The 27,272-nt window shown below is 32.1% G+C and overlaps 1 protein-coding gene across 3 annotated transcripts in view; it reads right to left on the bottom strand.

Annotated features, from left to right (window-relative positions):
- Window positions 1-6,543: 6,543 nt before the first annotated feature.
- Window positions 6,544-27,272, bottom strand: part of LOC142358768 (synaptic vesicle membrane protein VAT-1 homolog-like) — a 56,938-nt gene continuing 36,209 nt past the window's right edge. For 2 of the 3 annotated variants that reach the window (XM_075410347.1, XM_075410346.1), the window contains exons 5-6: window positions 26,609-26,767; window positions 6,544-6,980 (exon numbers count right to left, since the gene is read on the bottom strand). In XM_075410347.1, coding sequence (XP_075266462.1) covers window positions 6,766-6,980; window positions 26,609-26,767 — 374 coding nt within the window. In that variant the 3' untranslated portion in view covers window positions 6,544-6,765. The remainder of the gene's footprint in view (window positions 6,981-26,608; window positions 26,768-27,272) is intronic. The other variant, XM_075410345.1, reaches the window with a different exon arrangement.

Below are 27,272 nucleotides of genomic sequence, written 5' to 3'. Positions count from 1 at the left end.
ATTGTTTTCATAAAACTTGCAATTTTTTTGAAAATTTTTTGAAATGTTTCTTTTTTTTCGAGTTTATCTAGCACCAGGGGACAAGGAACATCCTCCAAAATTTTGATGTTAAGTTATGGCATGACTTGTAGAGCAAATGGAATAGTATTCAACATTTTTTTATCTCGCATCTTTTGCAAACTAAGGACAAAGTTTGAGGTTTTTTTCAAACTCACTGAAAAGTAGCCTTTTCCATTTTTATCGATCTTTATGGGCCAGCTAAAAATTGCATAGGCTTAAACTTGGGTTACTGGATAATTTGAGAAGAAAATGAAAGGTATTAACGATATTAATACTACCAATCTTGGCCATTTTAATAATATTGGAATTTTCAAATTCTAAATTGGTTGTCATTTTCTGAGTTTATCAATCTTCCAGGGCCATTTGAACTTTTTAAAGACTAAGTAAAGGGTAACTAGAGTGGTTTGGGAGGCCGGCAACAAAAATGGGTTTGAACGTAATAGTTTTGCAAAACTTAGAAATTTTGAAAAAAAAGTTCAATTCGTATTTTTTAATGTTTTTTCCATGTTTGGTTTTTTCATCTTTTGTGGCCAATTAACCCCCTCCAAGGCCTGCGCGTGTGTTAATGGGTATTTTGGTTGGATAAACATTGACTTTTAAAGTGAAAACTTCAAGAGTTATAGCAATGATTACTTTTTTCTTTATTTTGTTTTGTTTGTTTGGGTCTTTCCCATTATAGCCCCCCAGAAAATTATAGCTCCCCAAAAATCAAGTTATAGCATACAATTAAATTCATCATTTATGCTTACAATTGTTGGTTAAAAGTTTTTGTTTTGTTCCAGTATCGAATACTGGAATTTTCCAATCGCCGTCATTATTTCATGGAACGGGTCCAGGTTTTTCCAATCTCTGTAGCAGCTGAAATGCGGTTATGAGAAGTCAACTAAAATCAATTATAATAGGCAAGCCCATGTCATCATCCGGCGGCTCGCCTACAATGATTTCTGATTTTGTGATAAGGAAGTGGTTTTTAAGTGGTGTTAAAGAGGTGGTTATGAATTTTCATCTGGGGGGGGCTATAGGTTACATGCCCACTAAGCTGGGGGGGGGGCTATAATGGGAAAGACCCGTCTGTTCTTATTCCTCCAGTTTTTTTCTCTGTTTGCTTTTTTGATGCCAATATTATTCGACAAGCTGGTCAGATACAGTAGTTCTAATTTTTGCGTTTAATGCCTTGGATTGTATTTCAGAACATGCACTGCTATGTTTTGAATAAACATATAAAGCCCGGTCATAAAGTCGTAATGCATTAGGTTATCAAATTATTTAAAGCGATTGCTAGCTGGCATTAAGATTATGCTTAATAGCCTTCGGTTTAGAAGCTGAATGAAATGTGCTTTTTAGAATCTAACCAAATATTCAGAATTTCCACACCAAAAAATAACACTTCGACAATCAGAAAAATTCTGCCAATTTCTATCTCCTAAATTTTTTTTCTGTTTTAATCCCAATATGCGTCATATTTTCCATGGCAACTGTTTTCCTGCAATTTGCCGGCTATGTTATAACTAACCTCCAAACAAGGCAAACTTGTCATTTGGCTATCGAGATTTTGGAAGACAGCCAATGTCTTTCAAACAACTTTATTACAGGAATTGTGGAGGATCTTGTAGGATAACGGTCCAATGAGTGAAGTGCTGAGCGAAAAGAAAGTTGTTGTTTCTTCAGAGCGTTTTTTAAACGGGAACACGAACCATAGTTGTGAAAATTTTTCGACAACAGAGAGATTTTTTTGCTTAAAAGCGGCAATTTGGGGGCAGTCTTTTGTTTATTGAAACTCCTTGGTGATATTTAAACATTTGACAAATTCGGATGAACGTGCTTATGCGGCATATTACGCTTTGATACAATTAGTCTCCAATTTTTTTTACATGAACAATGTTAATGTTTGTGTTCTGATATATTTAATGCAAACCATTGACTGTCAATTTTGCTTTGTTTATTTTCTGAGCGCTCAGAAGCTGATGAAATATCTGCTTGGCAGGATATCTGTGGTCATTTTTCTTTTAAATGTTTTGAGGAGCGATATTTTAATCCGCATTTGTGGGAGAAAATACTTAAAATTCATATTATGTTTTGAGGCCATTTGTATCTTTTAAAGAATTTTCTTTGCTTTTTAACTGCTATCAAATGAGAAGCAATTCTTGTAAACGTGTGTCTTTTTTACGATTGGAAGAGGAGTATTGGTATTCTACAAGTTTTTTTAGCTAGAGCAAGTTTGTTCATGACTTTAAATTTTACGTCTTCCATCCCCCACTACCTACCTGCCCCCCTCCCCCCCCCCCCCGCGCACAACTATCCCCTCTCAACTGTCCTTCCCACCCACCTACCTCCTCCTCCCCACTCCCAATTACCATCCTGCCCCTCTACCTACCTGTCCCCCAACTACTCCCAACCCACCTACCCTTACCCCCACCAACCCCCTGAACCTACCCACAAGCCCTGAACTGAAAATGTGTGTCTGCTTTTTCTAAAACACTTTTTTAATCCGTTTTATTGGGCTACTTTTTTGTTTCCAGTAATCTACCTGCTATGTTTTCATACAGATTGACCGTTTTCGCGCTTCTCTTCTAAAATAATCTTCATGCACTTTTCATCTTCACGCACAGTGCAGTTTTTCTTGGTTATCTTCATTTTTGAGTGATTTCAATTGCTCTCACCCCGAAATAAAGTTTGTTGTTCAAACAAATCCGATTGTTACAGATACGATAATAAGTCCCCGCCTGACAGCTGAATGGTTAATACCTCTGTCAAGGTGCAAGAATGGGTCTCAGGAGGTCGGGGTTCGAAATCTACCTTTGTCTGATGTTCCTGTAAAGAAAAATTTAAGCCCCACCTGTCATTCGAGGGCAGTTTTTCCGACGTTTGCCGGTTTTTTATTTAATTCGTATCTGAGAAGCGTTTCTTACGCCGTAAACATAAAAATTTAAAAAGTAATCAAATCATAAATTGTTACTAATGAGATGATACATATTCTTCAGTATATCAACGGTCAAATAAATATTCACAAATTAGATCATATGATGGTGAAATAACATTTGTAACTGTTTTTGATTTGATTTTTCATTACCAGAATGACATACTGTTCGGGTCTACAAAAAAATTTTGACATCAAAGTTAGTGGTGTTTCTTTGTTTTCTTATTCCAAAAATGAGCTCAAATTGATTTTACTCCAAAATAGTTATCGATGGATTCGAATGTGTTTTGATTTCACTAGATTGTCAAAGTTGTGCAGATTGAGGATTTTTGCTATGCATATATTGTCAAGTCTTGTATTGGCTTTATTTCTCTCTATTTTTTTCAGTTTCAAAAAAACTAATAAAATGAATCGTGTCTTGTTGGGAAGGGGGATGGTATTGGGGGAGTTATAGGGGATTGACGGGAGGGTTGTTGAGAGGTGGGGGATGAATAGTTCGATGGAATGGATGGTGGTGCTGGTGGTGGGGAGGGGTTGTAGATTGGGGGTATGTTGATGGAGGGTAGGGGTAAGTAGTCAGGGGGTGTCTGCAAATTGAATTGGGATCACGGACTTTTATAAGAAGAGTATTTCTCAAAGTATCCGTTCCACTTTGAATATTATCAACACAAAAAGGATCTTTTTATCTTAATTGGTGCATGTTATTTGCACCCCCCCCCCCCAGGACTACGTTCCATATTTTAACATAATGTTTTACTATGGAGTAGCTCGTGCTGTGTAACTGGAAGGACAAACGGAAATTATACCACAAAAGTAATAAAATTTAGAAAGTAAGCTATCATTGCAGTCCAGTCTCGGAAATCAGAAGTCAGTTTGCTTGAACAATAGTCAAAGTTTGAAAAAAAAATCAAAGTCAAAGACATGAACAAAAGTGCTTCAGCTAAGAAAAATTCTGTAGAAAACCAAATCCAGCGACTGGCCAGGATGTAGCTGGAGAACCCTTTCAAGTAAAAGTTGAGTAGATTTCCAGAGACTCTACCTTCTGAAAAATTAAATCTAACGAACGTTGATAATGGGTTGAAGTCATATGGTGACATAATTACCACAGTTTGTTGTAAATTACTTTAATAAGTGTAGTCAGCTTCTTACTTCGAGATTTTTTCAGAATTTTTGTTACCTTATTTTTTTGTTCTTTATTGTTGATATCAACTTGTCAAGGACATGAAGTCAATGAGAACACTTTTTTCAGACTACAGACTTCTTCGCTCAATAGCTGAGTTTGTGAGTGCGTGACATCATTTGTTACTCTTAATGTTACCAATTTTAAGTTTTAAGTCAACCTGGTAATATTTAATAATAAAATTTGGCTAATGTAGTTTTTTATTATATCTAATTTTAGAATGTAATTTTCAGATATGACTGAATAGAGTTCAGTCTAACTAAACCATGATAAAAATCTGTTTATTAAAAGATGTTTTTGATTGATTAAAAAGCTGGGATAGAATTCAAGCTTTGTTTTTTAGTAGCACTGTGTCATTAGTCCAAGTGGTCTTTTTAACATCTGTGTCTCAATAATTTATTTTGCAGTTTTTAATCAGACAACCTGCCAACTACTTTATTTTTTAAGACGTATTGAAGAATAACTAATTATCAGCGTCGTCTTAATCCGGGAAGCCTTACATGAAGAAGCAGTTACCCCAGTCTAAAATTGGAATTATTAAAATACTATCCTGGATGAGCAGCATTTGTTAAGTTATGTCCTGGAATTTGGCTGGAATAAAATAAATCGTCTTCGATTTTGGCTAGTCTTGGACTAAACGATGTCCTGGACTTTAGAATCTGCCTGTAAAAATTACACCTCAAATTCACCTCAAAATAATGTAAGATACCACAACCACCAAACGCCACAGCCACCACCACCATAATTTTCAAAAGAATTCAGATGGAACCAGATGTAAATGAAAAGCTTCAGAACAAAACTTGATCTGGATTTTGGCTTAACAATGAACGAAGTCCTCGACTCTAGCTTCTGCCCGTAGAAATTACTCCTCAAGTTCCCCTCAAAATAATGTAAGATACCATCACCACCTCCGCCGCCACCACCACCACCACCGCCGCCATCACCACCATCACCACAGTAACAACAACAACATCACAACCACCGCTACCAAACTACCACAACCCCTCATTTCTGTAGAATGAAGACTTTAACTACAATCTGTCTGGACGCTTGCGGATCTGCCATAGGCATAATAAGAGGAGGATAGTTTTTTCGATTTTTCAGAACTATTATTATATATTTTTGAAGTTACAGTTTATCATATAACGGTTTAGAAGAAGATTTCAACATACGTTGTCGATTTACGTTGTTCTATCTGTTTTGCAACAATAAACTTTTGGATCTGTTCCATTAGTGCTCCCCCAGCTTACTGGGTGCATATTATTTTCATCCTCCCAGACGCCTGTGGAATATTTTTACATTAAGACTTACTCTGCAACGACACGTGCTGTGTAACTGGGGGGTGCATAAGGTACTGTTTAGGGGACAAACGGAAAAGATTAAACATTTCGATCAATTTACTTATTGCACCAAATTGCGCGTAGATTTGCGCCACAAAAGGGGAAATGATATGGAGAGAGAAGAAGAACATTCGATAGGTTTCAGATTTGTTGAATCCCGGAAGGCTGGGTTGAGGTATCGGCGCTAAAAGCTGCTAATAAATATAACAATACGGGAGGAATTGTTCTGCAAAGTTGTCTTCTTTTTTTTCAAAAACTCAACGCTTTTATCGCATTCGCCGCTGAAGATACTGGCGCTAAAGATACTTTGCGGTGAAAAATATTCATTTTCAGCGCTAATCATAGCAAATCTTACATCATTTCTCGCTAAACCTGGACTAAGCCAAAAACAACCATTTCTAGATTCTATAGAGGACTTGATCGGCTCACACTGCTCATTTCATCAGATATAACATTTTTAATTCATTATCAGACATGCTTTCCATCAATAAATTAAAAATTTACAATATCAAGTCGAGCGTACAAATGAGTATGACTTTTATTTTGCTTTTTGAATGTTTGAGTAATTTGATTTAAAAATAAACATTTACAGCACATTAAAATTCAAAATTGGTTTAAAAAGTGAAATTTATTACAATAATTGATAAATTTGCAGCTGAATACTGGACATGCAATTTATACACACTAATTTTTACAGAAACGATGCAATGTTTCATAAAATACAAGAGAAAATAATTTTTGAAATAACATTATGCTTAATGGAAAACAAATGATTGGTTGATTGTAGCGAATCATTGATTTCATTATATATATTTTGTTTCGCTTGACATCATGAATTTCCTGCTTTTTAACAGTTCATGGGCGATTAGTCTTGGGGTTACGTAATGCTATCAAGATCATTCTTTTAAAGTTTAGTTCATCAAGAGCAATTTCAATCTGCACGAGAAAGTAGATAAAAGTAAAGCAATTAGATCAATTCTGTTTTGCCCCCCCCCCCCCCCAACAATGTTTTTATGACCCCAGTTACAAACTATGAGTTATTACATAGCACACACTTAGTAAAAGACAGCACGCGTAAAAAATATACGCCAAAATTATATGCGCTCTAAGCTGAGGGTCAAAACAGAACAGATGCACTTAGCAAAAAGCCTGCGTGACAACCTCTTATGTTGTACGCTTTGCTGGAATGTTGAAAAAACAGCAAACATTTGTTTATTAAATGTCCACTGATCTAAATAGGTGGATTTAGTTCACGAATGTCTCCCTTCTCAGCGCAAATCGGGTCCATTTTGCTCGCCAACATTCCTAGGCATCTGCCCAACAACCAGTAGAATTTTTCCGACATTTTTGTGTTCTTGCATTCGGGTCATTGCATCGGTGACTTCTTCCATAGCCCAGGTAGAGTCGATCACTGGTTTAATTTTTCCTTCCTTGTAGAGTTTGAACAAATCTTTCACGACGTCTTGCACCAGCTGGTGTTGACCTTAAACAGAGCAGAAACAATTGCAGTCGATCTCATTTCAATTCAAATAACTTTTTGTAATTTTGGGAGAATATTTGCATTTGAGTCCCTTTTTGAGTGTTACGCGTAGTGGGTCTCAGTTTGAATAACCAGGATATCATATTATTACCGACGATGAGGTCGGCAACCCAAGACAGTTATTGGCCAGACCGACTTGTCCAGGTCATTGACCAGATGGAACAGACCCTAAGCGAGACCGAAATGTGAAGACCTGAGATAAACGTCTTTAGATGAAAGTTTTTGCGCAAACTTTCTTCGTCCTAATTAGGAACGACGCTTGGCTCTCTGCTCTTTCGTCTTGGCCTGCATACAACACAAGACAAGAGCACGCGGTAACTACCGTTGTCTTGGGCACAAAATATTTCAAATATCGTGAAACCCTTCGATCAATTTGTGTTTGTAACATATACAACCACTTATTGCACGACAGTAGTCGTAAAACATTAGGAACAATACAGGCTTGAATTCCCAGCAGCATTATTCGTATCTCTTTAAAAACTATGTTTTTGATACACAGATTAGATAGTTAGGTACGTAACCTTCCTTTTTCTAAATACAAGTTGATAAAATTCAGATTGAAAAAAAACTACATGAAAGATTTAAAATATGATAAAGCGCCAGACAATTCATATCTTCAATTTCAAAATAAATGATAATAAAAAATGTTGTTGCATCCCAAATGCGGCTAACCGGGATGAACGTTCTTGGTAATCATACGAAGATGATTTATGGTTCCATCAAAGACGTACAAATATTCGTAGAATGATCTTGCAATGATTAGTAAAAATCATGAACACTAATAATCATATATGTGTATCCGATTACGAGTAGTTAGGTGACGTTCAATACCAAATCTACGTTTTTGAGAGTTCGGATAGTGTTTTCACTTTGCTTTACGGTGGTATGGCTGCTTTACTGGGTTATGGCAGCGGTTAGATTAAATTCTTTTGCATGATTACAAATAATCACAGAACCTAGATATGTTTTAATATGGTAGCAAAGACAGAAAAAACTATATACCTTTTTTGACGAGCATGCATTGATTTCTCAATTTCTGTGATCTATTGCAAAACAACTGGAGCGTTTTTAATCCTATTTAAAAATTTTTACAATCGCTTGAGTAATATTTTCTTGATTGGATCTCTCAGTAACGCTGGAAACTTTTCTGCATTATATTTGATGTAACCAACTTTAACCAGTTTTCTGCAGCCTAAAGATTTGTCGCAAACTTCTGCAGTTTCCGAACATCAGTTTATGATACAACAAAATTTTAGCTCTAAGGTATTTAGAGAGCCCCAATGTACGAAATTGTTGAATTTAATATGAAATTGGAGTAACAGCACTGTTTTGCAGATTAGTAAAAGAGAATTTTTACATGAGTTATAAAAATATACAGGAGTTGAACTAAACCAAACGTCTCCGACTTCGATAGCGAAGCAGCCGTATATTTATATTGGTTCGATTCAAGTGTCAAAATTTGGATCTTTTCTTTTTGTGCCCCCCCCAAGCTAAGTGGGTACTTTTTGCACCCCCCGACGCACGTGCCATATTTTTATATAATGATTAACTATGTAATGGCACGTGCTCTATAACTGGGGAGCATAACGTACCGGGGGGGGGGGGGGGCACAAACGAAAAACATCCCAAAATTAAGAATTCTAACTATGTCTGTTTTTTGCCCTAAACTTAATGTCCTAAATAAGGTTCACTTCTTCATGTCTAAGATCAATCTTTCAAACTAAGCTCTCTTCCTCGAAGTTTTGGTGACCAATTTAGCCGTACCCTGGGTTCACTAACAAATTATACTTATTAAGCATTTTTTGGAAACAATAACCCGATTTCATTTTTGATGTAATTTTTAAAATCTGTGTTCGGGTCTAAGCATTATATTTTCAAATTCCTTATTCCTTTTTGTGTTGACAACAAATTTAACATTCTTCAGAGCCTTTGAGGTTGTACAGACTTTTTGTTCTATGTTTTGCGGACAAAGCTACCAAATTGGCGCAACATAAGTTGTTGCACCTTATGCCTTATGATTTCTTTTATGGTGAACAACCTGTCACCTGGAATTCCAATGCTTTAATTTTTACAAAGTTTCTGCAGAAGCTATTGGACTCTCTGTTTTCATATTTTGCTCAAATAGTAGTAGTGGATAAAACAAAGGAAATCAACCACCAGCAAAATTTGGCCTGTTCTCCAAACGCAAATCGCGCATGTCGAAATTTTACTGCTTGTTGATTTCCTTGTTTTATCCACTACTATACATTCTCTCTATATTCGATCAAAAGTCAAACAGAAATTAATTAAAATCAAAAATAAAACAAAAAATCAAAAAATCAAAGCAAAATTTACATTTCACTCTTTAAGAGCGATTCACTCTTATTCGGGGTAATCCCCCAGTAGAAAGATCGCTCTTTTTCGCTCTTAAAGAGTGATTCCCTCTTTTTTGATATTTTTTAAAATTTTCTATCTTTTTTTATTTCAAATTATCTATACTCTTCAATAAATTTATATTTTCTTTTACTTTTTCTATATTCAACACATTATTAATAAGAAATGATACAAAATTATAATATTTACACGAACAACTTTCCTCAGTTTGGCTAATAACTAAAAGACTTACAGTCTTGCTTTGCCAACTAGGATTAATTGTTTTCTCAATCAAATTTCTACTAAATCCTTTAGGTATATCTACATCTGGGTGTTATTTCTTTACACGAGCCCGTATCCCATCATATCTCACGACAGAAGCATAATATGGACAATTAACTTTAGCTGAAGTACAACTTCTGCATGCATACTTACTCTCATCAAAATCAGTTAGTAGTTTTATATAGTTACATTTATAACAACTTCTAATTAAGACTTCTGGGCTAAGGTTAGGGTTAGGGTTAGGGTTAAGGTTGAGGTTAAGGTTAGGGCTGGGGTTAAGGTTAAGGTTAGGGTTAGGGTTAGGGTCTGAGTTAGAGTTAGGGTCATAGATAGAACTAGAACCAGAACCAGAACTAGGACTAGAGCTAGAACAAGAACTAGAGCTAGAACTAGAACAAGAACTAGAACTAGATTCATTTTTTGAAGAACAACCCCATGGAGAAAAACTATTAGCACAAATACCACTTAATATTATATTACCACACACACAATTATCAGTTTTATCTTTATGACATGATTCATAATGATATTTGAAACAAGCAATGTTTCCATATTTACAGTTACACTCTAAACATTTTAAAAGCATTTATAATAGGGTAAACTATAATATTTACCTAATCATTTCTCTGATAATATTTAGCCATGATTTCAATTAAACCTTTAGTATTATCTCTAGATGTGATACACTCTCCTAAATATTTATTTCCTAACGTATTGGGTGTATTAGTTTTACATCTCTTATCTAAAATCAATTCAAGGTCTAATTCTTTTTTATCTCTAACAAAATTTATAATCTCTTCTCTAAATTCTTCATTATTTACATACAGTCTGGTTAAAAACTTTCCTCCCTTTCTATTCAAAATTCCCATCTCTTCATTTATATATTCTTCTTGTATTTTTTCTAAGGGTGTAATAAGTTTACGTGCTTCATTAACTAAACTATTTTTTATATCAGTGTAATCACTTTGTGTATTTGCAAAGCTACTTCCTAGATCAGTATAATCACTTTGTGTATTGGCAAAGCTATTTCCTAGATCAGTATAATCACTTTGTGTAAAAGGGAACCTGTTTGGCAGATCTTCTCCATATCCAACGTTAACCAAAGTGTTTGCTCTATTCAACATATTACTTGCACTCATTGCCGCTGCTCCAACAGTTTTTATTATTGAATCAGGATAAAAATAACTAGTTGTAACTAAACCCCAACCTATAATTCCAACAATATTTGATAATTGTTTCTTTCACCATCTCTTTTGTTAAAACATCATTCTGAATTTTAATATTATTTAAAGTAAGAAGTTTATTAAAATAAAGCTGATAGTTCTCAAGATTAAGGGTATTTCTATCTGTTGCATTTATCATGAGTGGTTTCATATATGCTATAAGTTTATTTATCTCTTCTCTTTCTAATTCATCCTTCAAACTAAGAGCTTTTAAATCAACGAAACCAACTCTTGAATCATATATCATTGTTCTATTACTATTAATAATAATAAAAGTATTTTCCTTCTTATTGTATTTAGTTATACCATAACGAAGTTCATCTGACATTCCATCTGTACAATTATACTGTTTACTATTTATCTCACTAATTATTTTACTAAAGTCATGTTCACATTTATATATCTCATTAAAGTTTTTAAATAGATCAGGTCCATTATAAGTTGTTAAATAAAAAGTATCACAACTCATTCTTGCCGTTTTAATTATTTGAGCTGGTTTATGACACATTACAATCATTTGAATATTTGAATGTCAACCTTCAGTAAAAAAATAATCTATATCCTTATTAAACCTATCACCCATATCATCAAGTACGATTATACAATTTTGAAATTTATGCATATTATTTTTTGTGATCAACTTTATATCACATTTATTAAACCCAGTATAAAACTTATTAGACTCAGGATCTATCCAGTCTCTGTCATCTTTACACACTATAACTATATTTTCAGCTTGTTCTTGATTTTGGTCTTGGTTTTGGTTTTGGTTTTGGTTTTGGTCTTAGTATATTTTTAAGTATTGACCAATAAAATATGTTCTCCTTGTACCAGTTCCACCATAAACAATAGTATGTAATGGTGACTTTTCATATTCAAATCTAACTAGACTCCTATTCATAAATCCACCAAAGCTTTCTACTTTTGTATATTTACTTGGTATTGAATCATATATTATATAACAAATTCCAAATAAGAAAATGAGAAAAATAACTGCGCTACCTGTCTCCATTTTTATATATAAAATATAGACTTGATTTAGACTTAGACTTAGACTTATTAAATTTATTATATAAAAATGCTTATTCCAACTTTTGAGGAATTCAAAAATAAAGTTAATATTGATAATAGTGCTATGAGCGATATCAGAATAAAAGATATAGGAAAAGATATAAGTCTAACACCAATTGAAATAGTAATGAGAGATTAAACTCCAGATAGTATCCGTAAAACGGCTTCGCCGATCGGGGAACCTGCTTCGCAGATTGCCAATCCTAACTTCAACATTATTGTGAATCTACATCTAACTGATGGTACACATTGGGTTTTAGTTATAAGAAGGGAAGGTGGTCCTGTGTATTACTTTGATAGTTTTGGTGTTGAGACCCCACCATTATTTTTAGAAGAATATGTTGATCTAGGCTCTAATGAAACAAAAAACCAATATGATGAATCTTATAGTGGGGCTTATTACATGATCTATCTTGTTGATTGAGGATTTAGAGTTAAAAGTGCTTTAAATATTCTAGTTAATCAATGTAAATATCCAGGAATATATAATGATTGTTTTTGTTTAGGTTGTAATGTTAATCAGGGAAGGGACGAAGTCCTTGGTACCCCAACCTGCTTCGCAGATGTTAATGATAATGATCTAAGAAGTAGCTTTGCTAATAATTTTAATGATAATGATAATGATCTACGAAGTAGCTTTGCTTATAATGTTAATGATAATGTTAATCAGGGAACTTGCTTCGCAGATGATCTACGAAGTAGCTTTGCTAATAATGATAATGATAATGATAATGATCTACGAAGTAGCTTTACTAATAATGATAATGATGATAAAGACAATATATATATATATATATATATATATATATATATATATATATATGTATATATATATATATATATATATATATATATATGGGATGAAAAACATGGTGAAACATGGGCGAAGCCCCATCAAAAGGGTAAACCTAACAATAATACCCCTACTAGTGATATCTCTATAAACATAAATGAAGATCTACAATCATGGCTAAATGATGATGATATAATTACTGAAGCTGAATTCCCAGATAACTTTAGATGTATAATATCTGGGCCTAATGAATGTGGTAAGACATTCTTATTTAAAAAAACTAATTCTAGCTAGTATATATTTTCGATAAGCTATACATCATTGGACCTACTGGAGATCAATACAATGGATTAGAAAGAATAAACAATAAAGCAATTATAGAATTTATTAAAGATATAAAAGATTTACCCTCTCCTGATAATTTACCGAAAGACTTTAAGAAACTAATGATGTTAGGTGATGTTAGAGCCAAAGAACCAGTTATTAATGAATACTTTTGTAGAGGTAGACATAATAAATGCAATATGATATATCTTCCTGTTCTCAAACCTGTTCTCTCTGGATAGGCAGAGTGCTAGAGAGAATTGCAAACTATTTATTTTTTTGAATAAAGAGGTAAAGTCCTAGCATCGATATAACAAAATTTCTTTAATAATATTGAAATTAGTTATAATGATTTTGCTAATATATGTAATAAAGTATGGAAAGAGCCTTATAATTACATTGTCATTGATATAACTAAAAATAAAAATATTAATGGTAACCTAAGAATTAATTCGGATTGGAGAGTATTGTAGATATTTAATTATAATTTATAACTATACTAATCTGTGAATATGGTGTAAGGGATTCTACATGTTTTCTAAATCTTTCTTTAGTATATTTATGGAGATATGTACATAACCTACAATAGAATTGTTTAGATCTATACTGGGAGATATGTTTATACACATTACACTTTCTACATGTTAGACATTGATCAGGATTATTAAAATGTTCTAGTAAATGATCATGTTTATCTCTCTATGTTATTACATACAAAACGTTGATATGGTTTGCTCTGACACCAATTACAACATTGAGCCCAGGACTTGTTTTTACATTCATCACATTTAATACTAAACTTTTCTTAAGGAAAAAATACTAGTTCAAATTTGTTATGATTATTAGGGAAATAGGAACTGTTTAGTCTAAGTCTAGGTCTAAGTCTAAGTTTAGCTGTTAACATAGATGCAAATTAAAACTTAATACATCGCCATTAAAGTCTATAGGTCTTCCAGGCTCATCTTTAATATGAAACTCTATATATTCTATTCTATCTTTAGTTACATTAAAATACAAGATATTGGTTGGTATAATATTTATCAAGTAACCTGGTGGTTCAGTTAGATTAAAAGTATATAATATATCTGTATCTTTACCTTTATCTTTAGCTCCAGATATAATATTGCAATGAATGTTAATATTATTGAAACCCATAATATCAATAATTTTCTGAGATTCATATTTACCTTTTTTATAAACTCTTTCTCTAAATCCTAGAAATGAGGCTATTGAGTTTTTAATTTCAAAGCTGAGTGCTCCTTGTTTTATTTCCATTAAACATTTCATCGTATTCTTATCAGGTTTTATTATAACATTACCATCAGTTTCGTCTTTTATTAACTCTGCTATGTCAGTTAGCTCATATGCTCCCGGTATAATAGTTGAATATAGCAATGGGATTCCTTTATATTTATAATTAAGTATAGATGTAATATTTGGGCTTGAGGTAGAGATAGGGTTAGGGTTATGGGTAAAGTTAGGGTCAAAACTAGGAGCCTGAGGTAAAGCTTCTTCACCTTCTATAACAGTACTAGCATACAAGAATTGATTATTTCTCCTATTCACATTAGACACTGAATTATAAACCGATAATCTAAATAAAACCTAATTTTGTTGTAATAAGTATAGGTTCACTAAAGTTAAACTTTTCTGTTGGCTTTGTCATTCTAAAGTTACGTGTATGTTCTTCTTTAGTTTTAGTTAAGGCATCATGTATCTTTGGTAGTTCATATAGAATTAAGTTGTCTGTCATTTTTTTAATTCAAATATTAGATTATATTTATGGTTATAGTCATAATTATAGTCTTAATTATAATTAAAAGTTAAACTTTTATTTTATAAAAATGGATTTTAATTTGGATACAACTTATGGTTATATTAATGATATACACAAAAGTAAGTTTATAAAATATAAACCAAATAATCTAGCAACATTGAATACGGTTAATACCATTATTTATATCATTCTCAATAGAGAAGAGAATCACTTAAATTTGCGTGATTCCTATATAGAATTTGTTGTATAAGATGATGCTGGTGATGTATCTGCTAATGATGCTAACATCAGATTAGTTAATTATGGTATGATGGCATTGTTTAGTTCAGTTAAACTTGAAACTTGTGGTGTTAGAACCATTGAGTATGTAGATCATTGTCATCCTAATCTATTGATGTATAAGTTATTAACAAGTACTGATGATGAATATGAGAGTGGTTTCGTTAGAAATCAAGGAAATAGAGATAGTCAACTTAAAGGTGATCATATTGCTGCAGAACGAGGTCATATGTATATGATGATTAAGATGAGTGATCTATTTGGTTTCGTAAATGATTTAGAAAAGATAATATTTGGTTTAGGATTTAAACTAATATTAAAAAGAAATAATAAAGATAGAGCTCTATTTAGAGTTAATGCTGGTTCTGTTGCAGTTGGTAATGATGCTAATATAGAAATTAGAGAAATATCATGGTGTGTGCCCAGTATTGATCCCAGTAATGACAATAGAATTATTGTGCAAAAGGGCTCAATTAAAAAGAATAATTTAGACTTTAGCTATTATGAAAGAAAGACATTTTATAAGAAAGTACCCAATGCTACTAACTTCTTGTTTAATCTAGGTATTGAAAGTGGTATGGAAAGACCACAATATATAATTGCTGGTTATGAAAATAATAATGTTAATGAACAAACTCATGATGCAAGTACATTTCATATAATGAATGTAACTGAATGTTATTGTAAGATTGGCAGTGAGTTTTATCCTGAAGATAGAATTAATATTAATTATGGTACCAATAATTATATTGAGGCTTTTAAAGAAATTGTTAGCTTTAATAAAGATTATAATGGGCTACCACATAATATAAAACCATATATAAATCATAGATTATTCAAAAACAGTTATAGAATATGTGTATTCGATACCAGATATCAAAGTGATCATATAAGTCCACAACCAATACAACTTAATTTTAAATTTAGTGCTGCAATTGCAGATGTTATATGTCATGCATTAGTATTAACTAGAAAAATTATTAGTGTTAATAGTGATGGTAATAAGATGGTTGATATTATATAATAAACATAGTCTTAGTTAAATTTAAGTTATAATAAATGGTATATTTATTGACTTAACCAAGGACTAAACAATGACTGAATCAATGATAATCAAACTATTTCCTACTAGTCTAAACAAAACCCTTAGCATAAATAATATCTAATTTCTTTTTATTCTCTAGAGCTAAGCCTCTAGCTTCAAGTTCAGTTTGGATTTGGGTTTGGCTTTAGGTGTTACCCTAGGCTTAGGCTAAGGCTTAATAACAACAAAAGGATTATACTTTTTAACTTCCATTATTTTATATATATAGAAATGAGTCTGTTAAATAAGTTCAAAACTAATTCATTTTGTGTTGGTGGCAGACATTATAGTGGTACTAATAATATAAGTGGAGCTATTACTTCAAAAGGTACTAAAATGTTAAGAGTATCCTGCACTAAATGTGGAAGGAATAAATCAATCACAGTATCTGATGCAACAATAGAAGCAGAGGGATTGAAAGATTTCTTTAAAAGTGTTAGTAGAGCTACGGTTAACTTTGGAAAGAAGGTTGCTAATAATCCAGTAAGAACATTAGAAATAGCAAGTAAAATACGAAGTGCAGCTGCAAGTATAAACCCTAGAGCTGCTTTATCAGCCACACCTGATTTAAATAAATTTGCAACTACTGGTGAAGGTATAAAGGTAGTACAAAAAGAAAGATGTTTACACTCAAGTACAAAGAAAAGATAATTATTTGATTATAGTCATGATTAAATTTATGATTATGTTTATATTTATGTTTATATATCTATCTAATGGTAAATATTAAAACTAATATTTTTATTATTAAATACATTATTATAACTAAACACTAACAACTTTAGTTTAAACGAACACTCAGCTTGTTTTTCTTATTCTTCTTATAATCCTCATATACCTTAACTAATTCATAATACTCGTTATTATCTATTTTATTATCATTCATTGATTTAGGATATAGTTTATTAAACTTGTCGCTGACCTGTTTACTTAAAATATAAAATTTTGAATACTTTATAATTCATTTCTCATTTTAGTAAAAATTGTTTTTGATAATGAACCTTAAAAAGTTGCTGTAGCAAAAGCTGTTGGTATAGAATAAGGTAATCCTATACCTGTTAATGCAACTGATGTTGATGTTGCAGTTGTTGCTATAGATGATAATACTATTTCTGTTATCTCAGCTATTTTAATATAAATTTTATATCTACTTAACTTCTTATTATAGTTATTAGTTTCAGTTTCAAAAAAAATTCTAATATCTTTTATAATGTTAATATTGTTGTTAAATTTATTATTGGCTTGAATCTTTTCATTTATCAGTCTTTCTGATACTGATCACAAATTTGGGTAAAATAATCTATCGCTAGGAGCTGTTGGATTGGTCATGGACTCCGTCATAGCTTTGCTTATTTTCATTAGTAAAAAAACCTTCTATTTATTTCGTTATATCTTCTCGTTTAAATCCATAATGCATCTCAAATCTTGCTTGCTCTTTGTTGTCAACTAAAATACTTCGTAAAAGTATAGCAATTATATATTGTACTATTCTCATTCTATTCTTTAAAAGGGCTTCATCTATAAAAGAATTAGTCCTTTTATTAACTTCTTTAAATTCTCTTAGCCCAGTAGTAAACATTTCATCTAGTTGTATATTAGTGATATTCTGATTAAACTTATTATTGTCAATCTCTAGTTTTAATTGATTATATTTAGAGATAGTATCAGCAGCAACTTTATTACAAAACTTAACACTATTTGTAACTTCATTTGCTGATTCAATAATCTCATTAATTAGTTCATCATTAAATTGTGTTTCATTTAGTTGTAATGTTTTAGTTTTAACTTTATCAAAGTCACCCTTTCTTAGTTCAGTTATGTTTCTACTTAAAATGTCTATTTTATTAGAAGAGGATAATAAGTTATTGTCACAATACTCTCTATTAACAACATCTTTTTCTTTTGTAGGAGGGTGCACATTTTGTAATTTTATAGGCATCCTTCATGTCCATATTATCATTATCTTCTGGGATTAAACCACGAGCCTTACTTAGTGTTAGGTTGTTTCCATTCCCCATATGATGTTTCGCTTTGTTAAATCTATTTCTTGTCATTATTTATATTAAAAAATATATTTAATGATTCTAAAACTTTTTAATCAGATTCAAAGTCAAACTCGGATTTTAATAGTTCCTGTTCATAATATTTACCTTCTATTATCTCTCCATAAATAACTTCTATTTTATATGTTGGTGGTTGTGTTTTTAGAACTTCATTAACTTTAAAATCCAATTGGAAGTGTATCCCTTAGAGAAGATATTACGTTTATCTGCATTTCTAACATAATCACCAACTTTATGTTTAGGTTTAATACTCTTAAACCTAAAAGTGTTTTTAACGTTATCAGGATTATTAGAAGCATTAACTGGTGTCATTTTAATTGTTGAATGAATGTTATTGTTATATGTTATGACTGCATCATTTAATATATTTACCCAATTACCAACACCATTGATGAACATTGGTTTATTAATTATATGTAATAATGTTCTATTTAATCTCTATAAACACACCCTTTAAATCGCTATAAGTAGAATATAGTTTTGTTTCATATTCTTTAAGTAAAGATTTAAATGTTTTATTGTAAAACGCACTACCTCTATCTACCCATAACATTTCTGGTTTTCTAGGTTCAGAGCCACCTTGTGGATGTTCACCTAATACAATTTTAAAACCATTAGTTTTAGATAAACCAGATTTAATCTTCAATGGAATAGCCCATGCATATTTTGTGATTATATCTATAACTGTTAATATAAACATATAATTATTATTGTATTTACTTAGAGATGATTTGTCTATCAAATCAGCTGACCATGTTTCATCTTTATATAATTGTATTATTCTTTCTCTTCTAAACTTTGTTATTTGAGGACTGAATACCTCCTTAGCTAATAGTTGCTGTTGTTGTTGTATTTCTATCAATAATTATTTACCATAGTTAAAAACAAAATTATCTAGTTGCTCTTGATTAATAATATTTATAGATAACAGTTGCTTATATATATATATATATATATATATATATATATCTAGCATTTCATCATATAATCCATCATGATCAGCTTTTGTTTCTAGTGTTAATAACTCTAATCTTTCTATTAAGCTATTTGGGTCCACATTCGTTGGTCGGCTTTGCTAAGACCACTAGCTTCAACTTCTTCACCACTCTCGTAAACAGCTTCTTCAATATTAGAATCAACTGTGTGGTGGCGTGGATTTCTTTATGGTAGTGCAAAACTGGTTTCTATTCTTCTAATAAGTTTCACCCTATTACTTTTAATATCCCCTCTTTTTCTGTTGTAGTTGATATCGCTTAGAAACAATCTTATTTTATTTCCTTCGCCTCTAATATCTTTTTCGGTTACATCTTTATTAGTAAGAAACAAAGTGAAACCCCTAGAAAAATCATAGACTCTACCATTCACTTTTATACCATTAGATGCTAGAGATACATCTACACCGTTTATTTTAAATTTGTTTGAATTTGGATCAATTGATATTAATTCTAATTGTTTATTTGTTTGCTTACCCATTAGTAATAAAATCTCAATCATATCATTGTCAACATTAAATGTTTTACCTCTATCATCTTTTAATGTTACGGGTGGATCAAGTGTTGGTGATAAGAGAGAGGCTTGTTCAAGAAAGCTACTTTGTCTTTGGTGCTCCACACTCTTTAAAGCATTAGTATTGTACTCGAGTGCTGCTAATGTTTGGTTTTGAAGAGCTTGCATTTTTTCAACGTTTGTATTTATCGTTTTAGTTACAGGATAAAATAACTCTTCAATTTCACCATAATATTCTTGTTGTTTTAATTTATCTTCTAATCTATTCTTTCTGCTTTGTTTTTCTAGACAGTTTAGTTCTATAAAGTCATCTAGCTTAGTCATTTTTTATATAAAAATATTATACTAAGTACGAATTAGATCTATAATTATTATTAAAATAACTAATTATAATAACTCTTTATATAATATAATAGCTGTCTCTATTAATTTTCTATTGCTATCTATAGTTAATTCTTTGATATCAATAATCGTGGAACCTGCTTGGCTTGCGACAGGCGAAGTCTGTTCGCAGATCAGTTTATATACGTCCTTATCTTTATCCTTATCCTTATCCTTATCCTTATCCTTATCCTTATCCTTATCCTTATCCTTATCCTTATCCTTATCCTTATCCTTATCCTTATCCTTATCCTTATCCTTATCCTTATCTTTATCCTTATCCTTATCCTTATCCTTATCCTTATCCTTACCCTTATCCTTATCCTTATCCTTATCCTTATCCTTATCCTTATCCTTATCCTTATCCCTATATAGTTTCTTAATCGGTGAAGCCGCTTGGCTTGCCACAGATGAAGTCTGTTCTCGGATCCTAATTAACAAATCCCTTTTAAATAAATATAGTTCCTTATTATGTGAATAAATTTTTATATTGTTTACATAAAACCTTTTATCATTAAATTTATTGAAACTAATCTTACTTGTTTTTGTTGTTGTCATGCTATCCCCAACTTTTTGTATTCTGCTTTCATCTACTGTTCTCTGTGTATTATTCATTAGGGCATCATAATAATCTATGTGCCTAGCATTATTATGCTTCTTTTTCCCTTTTTCTTTAGTGTTTTTAGGATAATTTTTGAAGCTTTATGTTTTGTGGGACAATGCTATAAATTCCTCAATAATCCTACTCCCCAGCTCGTGCTTAAACTTGCCGGGGACTTTATTATTAGTTTTTATAGGTATGTCTAGATTACTTAAGTCCACATGCTCATCACTAACTTTACCTTCACTATAACTTAATACGAAACTGTCTGTATCCATATAGTGAAGTTTTAGATTTTTGAGGGATGGTTGTAGAATATTATAGAATACATCAAACATATGTAATTTGCTAAGTTCGAGTATTGTTACTCCTACCTATACAGGTGAGCTATATTCCATTTTTTTCTTTATATATTCTATTTGGCTATAATCTCTATATCTAGTTATTTTCTTAAATGTTGGTTTACTTACACTTTTCATTATCTTTTCTTCATCATGCAAGAACTTGCGTTGAAAGAAGTGTAGAGGATTCATGCACATTCTTCCATATAGGGAGTTATTCATTAATTTCCTTACATTCTTCTCTGCTTCAGTTTTAGCTGTTGCTCTTTTGTTAGTATTGTTTTGTATATAATCTCTATATATATAATCTTGTTTAAATTTAATTGTTCTATTCATTTTTGTTACTTTACTCCCATCTTAACATAGAACTTTAACATCCTATAATGAAGCATGTATTCTGTTTTGTTGTTTTGGTCTAAGATTAATTTCTCTGATCTTGCCTTGCCTCCATCTCTTTCTCGGTACCCCAATTCATTATCATTTATCTTTCTCTTATTAGGCATTACTGCTAACTGTTCTGTTCTCTCTTTACATTCATTAGTATAATAAATATCACAGACTATAGAGTAACCATGATCACTATCATCTGGAGTATTCAATATTACATCTAGAGTAGTAGTAGTAAATTGGAAGTCCTTATAAGGTAAATTTTGCATCATTGCATAAACATACAGGTTGTTCGCGTCTATGTAGCATATGGAATTACCATCACTGTTATCCGCGAAGCGGCTTTGTCGACTTATATATCTATCAACCACTATTCCACATATACCACCTCTCTTTGCTCCAACAAAATCATCTAGCATTTGTTTATCTTGCAATGCATCTAATGTAACACCGCTTGGCATTAACCAACAATCAAAACTATAACCTGGTAGACTAACGTAATATAGTGGATTGGGCTTGAATTCTTTCATGCTTAATTTAACATATTCATTCATGCAAAAGTCTAATATTTCGACATCATTCTGAAAATACTCTATAGTTAGATCTCTACCAGTTTTATGACTGTTTTCATTATTAAAGATATCTACTTCTTTTTTTTTCTTGTGTTGGTATTTTATTATGTAGAGAGGATTTGAAGTCTTCTATTTTTAGATTACCTACAGCTTCCTCATACTTAGACAAACCAAAGTATTCATATGGATATAATGTTTTAGTTTTACATCCGTATATCTTTGCCATTTGATCTAGAGGCATAGCTAAGAAGTTATAACTATCTAAGAATTTAAAACAACCAATGCTAAACGTCTTAGATTTACCAGCAGCTAGTGGTATGTCTACTTTTCTTGTATCATTATTCTGCTTGAAGATAGTAGGTTGAAGTCATAGCCAGAGCCATTGTGGAATATTATGGAAACGATGTTTTGTTGTTTGTATCTTACATATTTTACATGCCGGTCCTCTATATTTACTAGTTTCATGAAAGTGATCTCTTACTTTATTAATACATGTTTTGCTGCAGATATGACAAGTGTTATTGGTTTCATTATATAATTTATCTTCTTCTGTGAATATCATCTTTTCATTATGTTTGAATTTATTCTCTGTTTCTATTTCTAATAGGTCACTAGCAAATCTTTTGATGCAGCCTAGACCGAAGTAGTGCTTGGAGTTACCTTGCCAGGTGTAACCCACAGCTATTGGATTATGTTCAGCTATAACATATTTACAATCATTAGTTGAGACTTCAACAAAGCAACATTCTATATCGGCAGTAATAACCTTTTTTATATTCTGACGTTTGTGTTCATTTTTAAAATTAATATGTTTTTTCTTAGGACAAACAATCTCTGGTTTGAATGAGTTGTTGCATTCGTGCTTATCATATTTAATTGGTGAGTCAAACCAATAGGTACACCTATCGCAATAATAATATTTAATGTTATTTTTAATTGGGCGAACTAACAGGGTTTCGATATTTTTTATTAGGGCACAGTGTTCTATTTGACCATTACTCCAAATTAGTATTCTTACATCTTTTCTATCTTTGTTAAAATCATCCACTTGTTTAAACAATTCTACTTTACCTCCACCACAGGGGGTGTATAACCAAATATTAATTACGTAAAATTTCTGTATTCGTAATATATAGCCGAAGTCATCTTCTTGTTGTTGTCTTGGTTCAATTAGTTTATCTACATATTTACTTTCTCGAGTTGCATTACCTATGACTGGATGTAACCATGCAATGATAGTTAGTTGCAAGCAGTTGTATTTATAACTTCGTATATTTAAAATTGATTTAGAGTTTTTGAGGTCAGCTGTTAAATGTATATGGGTACCAATATGCTTTAGTTGGTTCAATGTTTAACTGAATACTTCTTATTCCAAGAAACACGAAATCATAACCAAAACCTTCATATATTTCCTTTTCATTATCTAGCCAATACTTTAAGTCTCCATTTTCATATATTGCGTTATTAATAATATAGTCAGTAATGAAAAATATTTTAGTAGTTTTAACTTCATCTCTGGTTCTCTTCTTATAATAACATTCAGCCGTGATCTTATATTTAAAACTCTTAACTTTTCTGAACTGGTAACAGTTTTTAATTTCTTCTAAAGAGTAATTAGTTGCTTCATCTATATCTTCAATGTAATTCCCACCTTCATCTGTAATATAAAACTCTCTCATGTTCTGACTGGAGTTTATATCGAAGTCCTCTGTGTTCTCTAAATACTTACGAGTATGACTATATGAGTGAGTAGTTAGAGCTTTTTTATTCCTATATTCTTCATGGCATTCTTTACATTCATACTTAATTTTAGAGTTGATGTTGTTTCCGGGTTGAGGTACCCCTTTAGGTTTAGTTTTAATAATATCCTTAGTGTTAACCTTAGGTTTGTAAACATAATCATCTTCATCTGAATTATACACCCTCTCCGAGATTTCTTCTTCTTCAGACTCAAACATTTTCTCCAATAGTTCCTCATGTTTGGGATCGTATGATTGATGCCTGTATAAACCCTTCTTTGATTCAAAGGATAGATTACAGACATCGCAGAAGTTTATGACACCAGTTTTAGTTGATTGAGACATGATGTATTTATTTAGGGAAATAATCAAAAAAAAATTTTCGAAAAATAAAAATGAAATGCAATAATTGTATAAATAAACCTTGGAAAGAATGTTGTAATAATTGTAAAGAATTAGAATATTCTTGTTATGTATTTAAAAATATGGTTAAAGTGAAAGATTATATAGAACGTTTGGGATATCATTATTCTGATCCTGATCATATCTAGTATGTAGTATGTGTAATGTTTATAAACATATATCACTATAAAGATTTAGAAATAGGAAATGTAGACTATGTATTTATCTTAATAGATATAGATATGGTCATACTAGAAATCAATTCAGGGAGCATGTTTATAAGTATAATATTCAAGAAGCTAGTTCTTCTTCTTTTAATTTATCTGTCATGTAGGTTTTGGGTTTTATTGATGTTTTAAATTTAGACCTTTTTTTCTTAATTAATACCAGATTTAGAATAAATAATAAGCTGGCTTTTTATTCAAGTTACACTGAGAAACACTAATCACTGTGTTTCCACCGATCTCATTGTTTTTTGACTGTATACCCATCACAATGTGTCCCATATACAATCTCACCACAGGCATCATCCTTTTTTAAGAACTGTGAATTTGATTTTTTATCTCACTTAGTTTTATAGTACATCAAATCCTGAAAAGGGGCATCGCCGATCGGGGGACGTTCACTGGAGTCAGTGAGGAAGAAACCCCAAACCTTCCGCTTGCTAAAGCAACTTAACTAGACTCGATGATTTAACCACTACACCAAGTGAGACAGAAAGTTTTAGTTTTAGATTGATTAAATATTGATTAGGGGATATATGAAAATTTTACACGGTCTCACTATATGAAAAAATTACACGGTCTCACTAGTTTTGTACTAGTATCTGGGGACGTCCACTGGAGTCAGTGGGGATAGAACCCAAACTATCCGTCTGATAACGATTAATTACCAGCTTAACTCGACACTAGTGGTTTGCACCAAGTGAGACAAGAAATGATAGATTTAAAATATAAAAGAAGTGAATATAGAGAGAATGTATAGTAGTGGATAAAACAAGGAAATCAACAAGCAGTAAAATTTGGCCCTATTTGACATGCGCAATTAGCGTTTGGAGAACAGGCCAAATTTTGCTGGTGGTTGATTTCCTTGTTTTATCCGCTATTAATAGTATGTGGATTATAGTATAGGTATCGAACCGGCCATTAGGAGCAACTTTCTTAAGTTACCAAAGATTAGTCTAAATCTAAATCCCCATCAAAATGAAGCTGACTATTGGAAAAAAACCTTCAACTATTGAATCATCTTGCCAAAATTGCTTGCTTTCTGCTGTTTTTGAGGTTTTGAAGTTGTATACCTTGATTGTAATTGGGTACAAAGAAAAAAGTGAAAACAAATAAAGACAATATATTATATCGCTCGGACTCAGTTATCTTGTGAAGAAATACCGGAAGTTTGTCCGAAAAGGGACCTCAAGATTACATTGGTTGCATTCATTCATCAGGGACCGTCTCTAATGATGGTCAAGTATCTTTACTCTATTCAAGTATATGAAAACTGAAATGTGCGTTTTATCTAAAGAATCCTAGAGATAAAAGATTAAAGCGGTTAAGAAGCTCTTTTGACGTAAATTTCATTCAGCGCCGGATACGGGTTGTAATGGTCTGTTCAATCAGACCAGTTACTCAAAAGCCCAGGCTGAATTGCGCAACCTAAGCCAGCTATGATCACCTTCATCAAACCCACTTGGATCCTGCACGGGGGGGTGGGTGGTGTTGATATAAAGTAACGAGAACGATGGGTGTGGAGGGAGGACTGTTCACAGAGTCTGGCAGCACTATTTAGGGTCTGCAAAGTCTGATCATACAGCAGAGTCCAAAATCCGAAGATTCTGCAATTATGATCAATAGTCTGAACATGGCCTTTTACAAAACTTATACAATCTGATCATAACCCTCTCCAGCACCCAGAATCGCATAAAAACGAAAAGAGTTCCAGGCAACGAAAAGAGTCAGTCTCCCAAAAAACAAACGCCAACGAACTTCTGATGAACCTTTTTCGAAGAAAACTTCCCAATTTTACTTGATAAGTATCAAAGACAACACTAAGAGACTAAGTCTTATTTAATGAGTTAAAAAATTTTGCTTGTTAAGAAGTAATATTTTTTACTGATTAACTCAGAAGTGATCTATATACGAATACATTATACTACTGATTACCGCTAATTCAATTGTAACCCATGTACGAGAGCCAATTAGACCTCTCTTGCGCGACTAAAGGTGCTCTGACCAGAGCTAACTTTGGTCTGGATGTTGGCTACCCCATGTGCGCGGAGCTAGCTCGGGTCGCGAACCTCTGCTGGGTAGAGCATTTTCATCGACTTAGCCTCATACATAGACTGTTTGATCTGAACGGTTTGAGGTTTATGATAATAATGGAATAGTGATGTAATACCTTGGTCGAAGAGGAGGTTGATGAGGTTGAAGCCTCCGACAGATCGATTGTCATCGAAGAGTTTGATCGGGTTCACTTTCTCCACCAGCCACCACTGGTTCACCTTCTGTGTCGGAAGCCATTTGGACAGAGGCGTATGTGTGATGTGCTTCGTGTAACCTACAACCCATCCTCATACTTCATAAAGCACTAAACACTGATCACTGGTCATGGTAACCAGTTGATCTTTAATGGATGAACTTGCAATTTTATCAGCACCCCTGTCAAACGATAATGGCGACCTCTTTTTGTATATAGCATAATCAACAAAAACATTTTGCATTTAAATTGTCCAGAAAAAAAAGTAAAATGAGAAACTAGCCGTGACTGCGGAATATTTTTGTTGTACGTTTAACTTCATAAAGATTTTTGTCTAAATAATGATTTCATCTAACAAAAAGACATTTTGTACTATTTGCAGTAACTATGGATTTCATTGCAATTGTCCGTCGATTGATCTATCGGTGGACAAAAAGTCTGTTAATTTGACAAAACAAAAATTAATCGATGTGAATTTTCAGATTTGACAAAAATCAAATAAAAAACATAGATTATCGTGTAAGATCTGATTATGTGATTAATATCTTATCAGATCTGATAAAAAAGATACATGCACTTACAATTA

Source organism: Convolutriloba macropyga, chromosome 2 (genome assembly GCF_964194025.1).
Source record: "Convolutriloba macropyga chromosome 2, txConMacr16.3, whole genome shotgun sequence".
NCBI lineage: Eukaryota > Metazoa > Xenacoelomorpha > Acoela > Convolutidae > Convolutriloba > Convolutriloba macropyga.
Note: the sequence above shows the minus strand (reverse complement) of the source record. Positions and strands in the feature narration are given on the sequence as shown.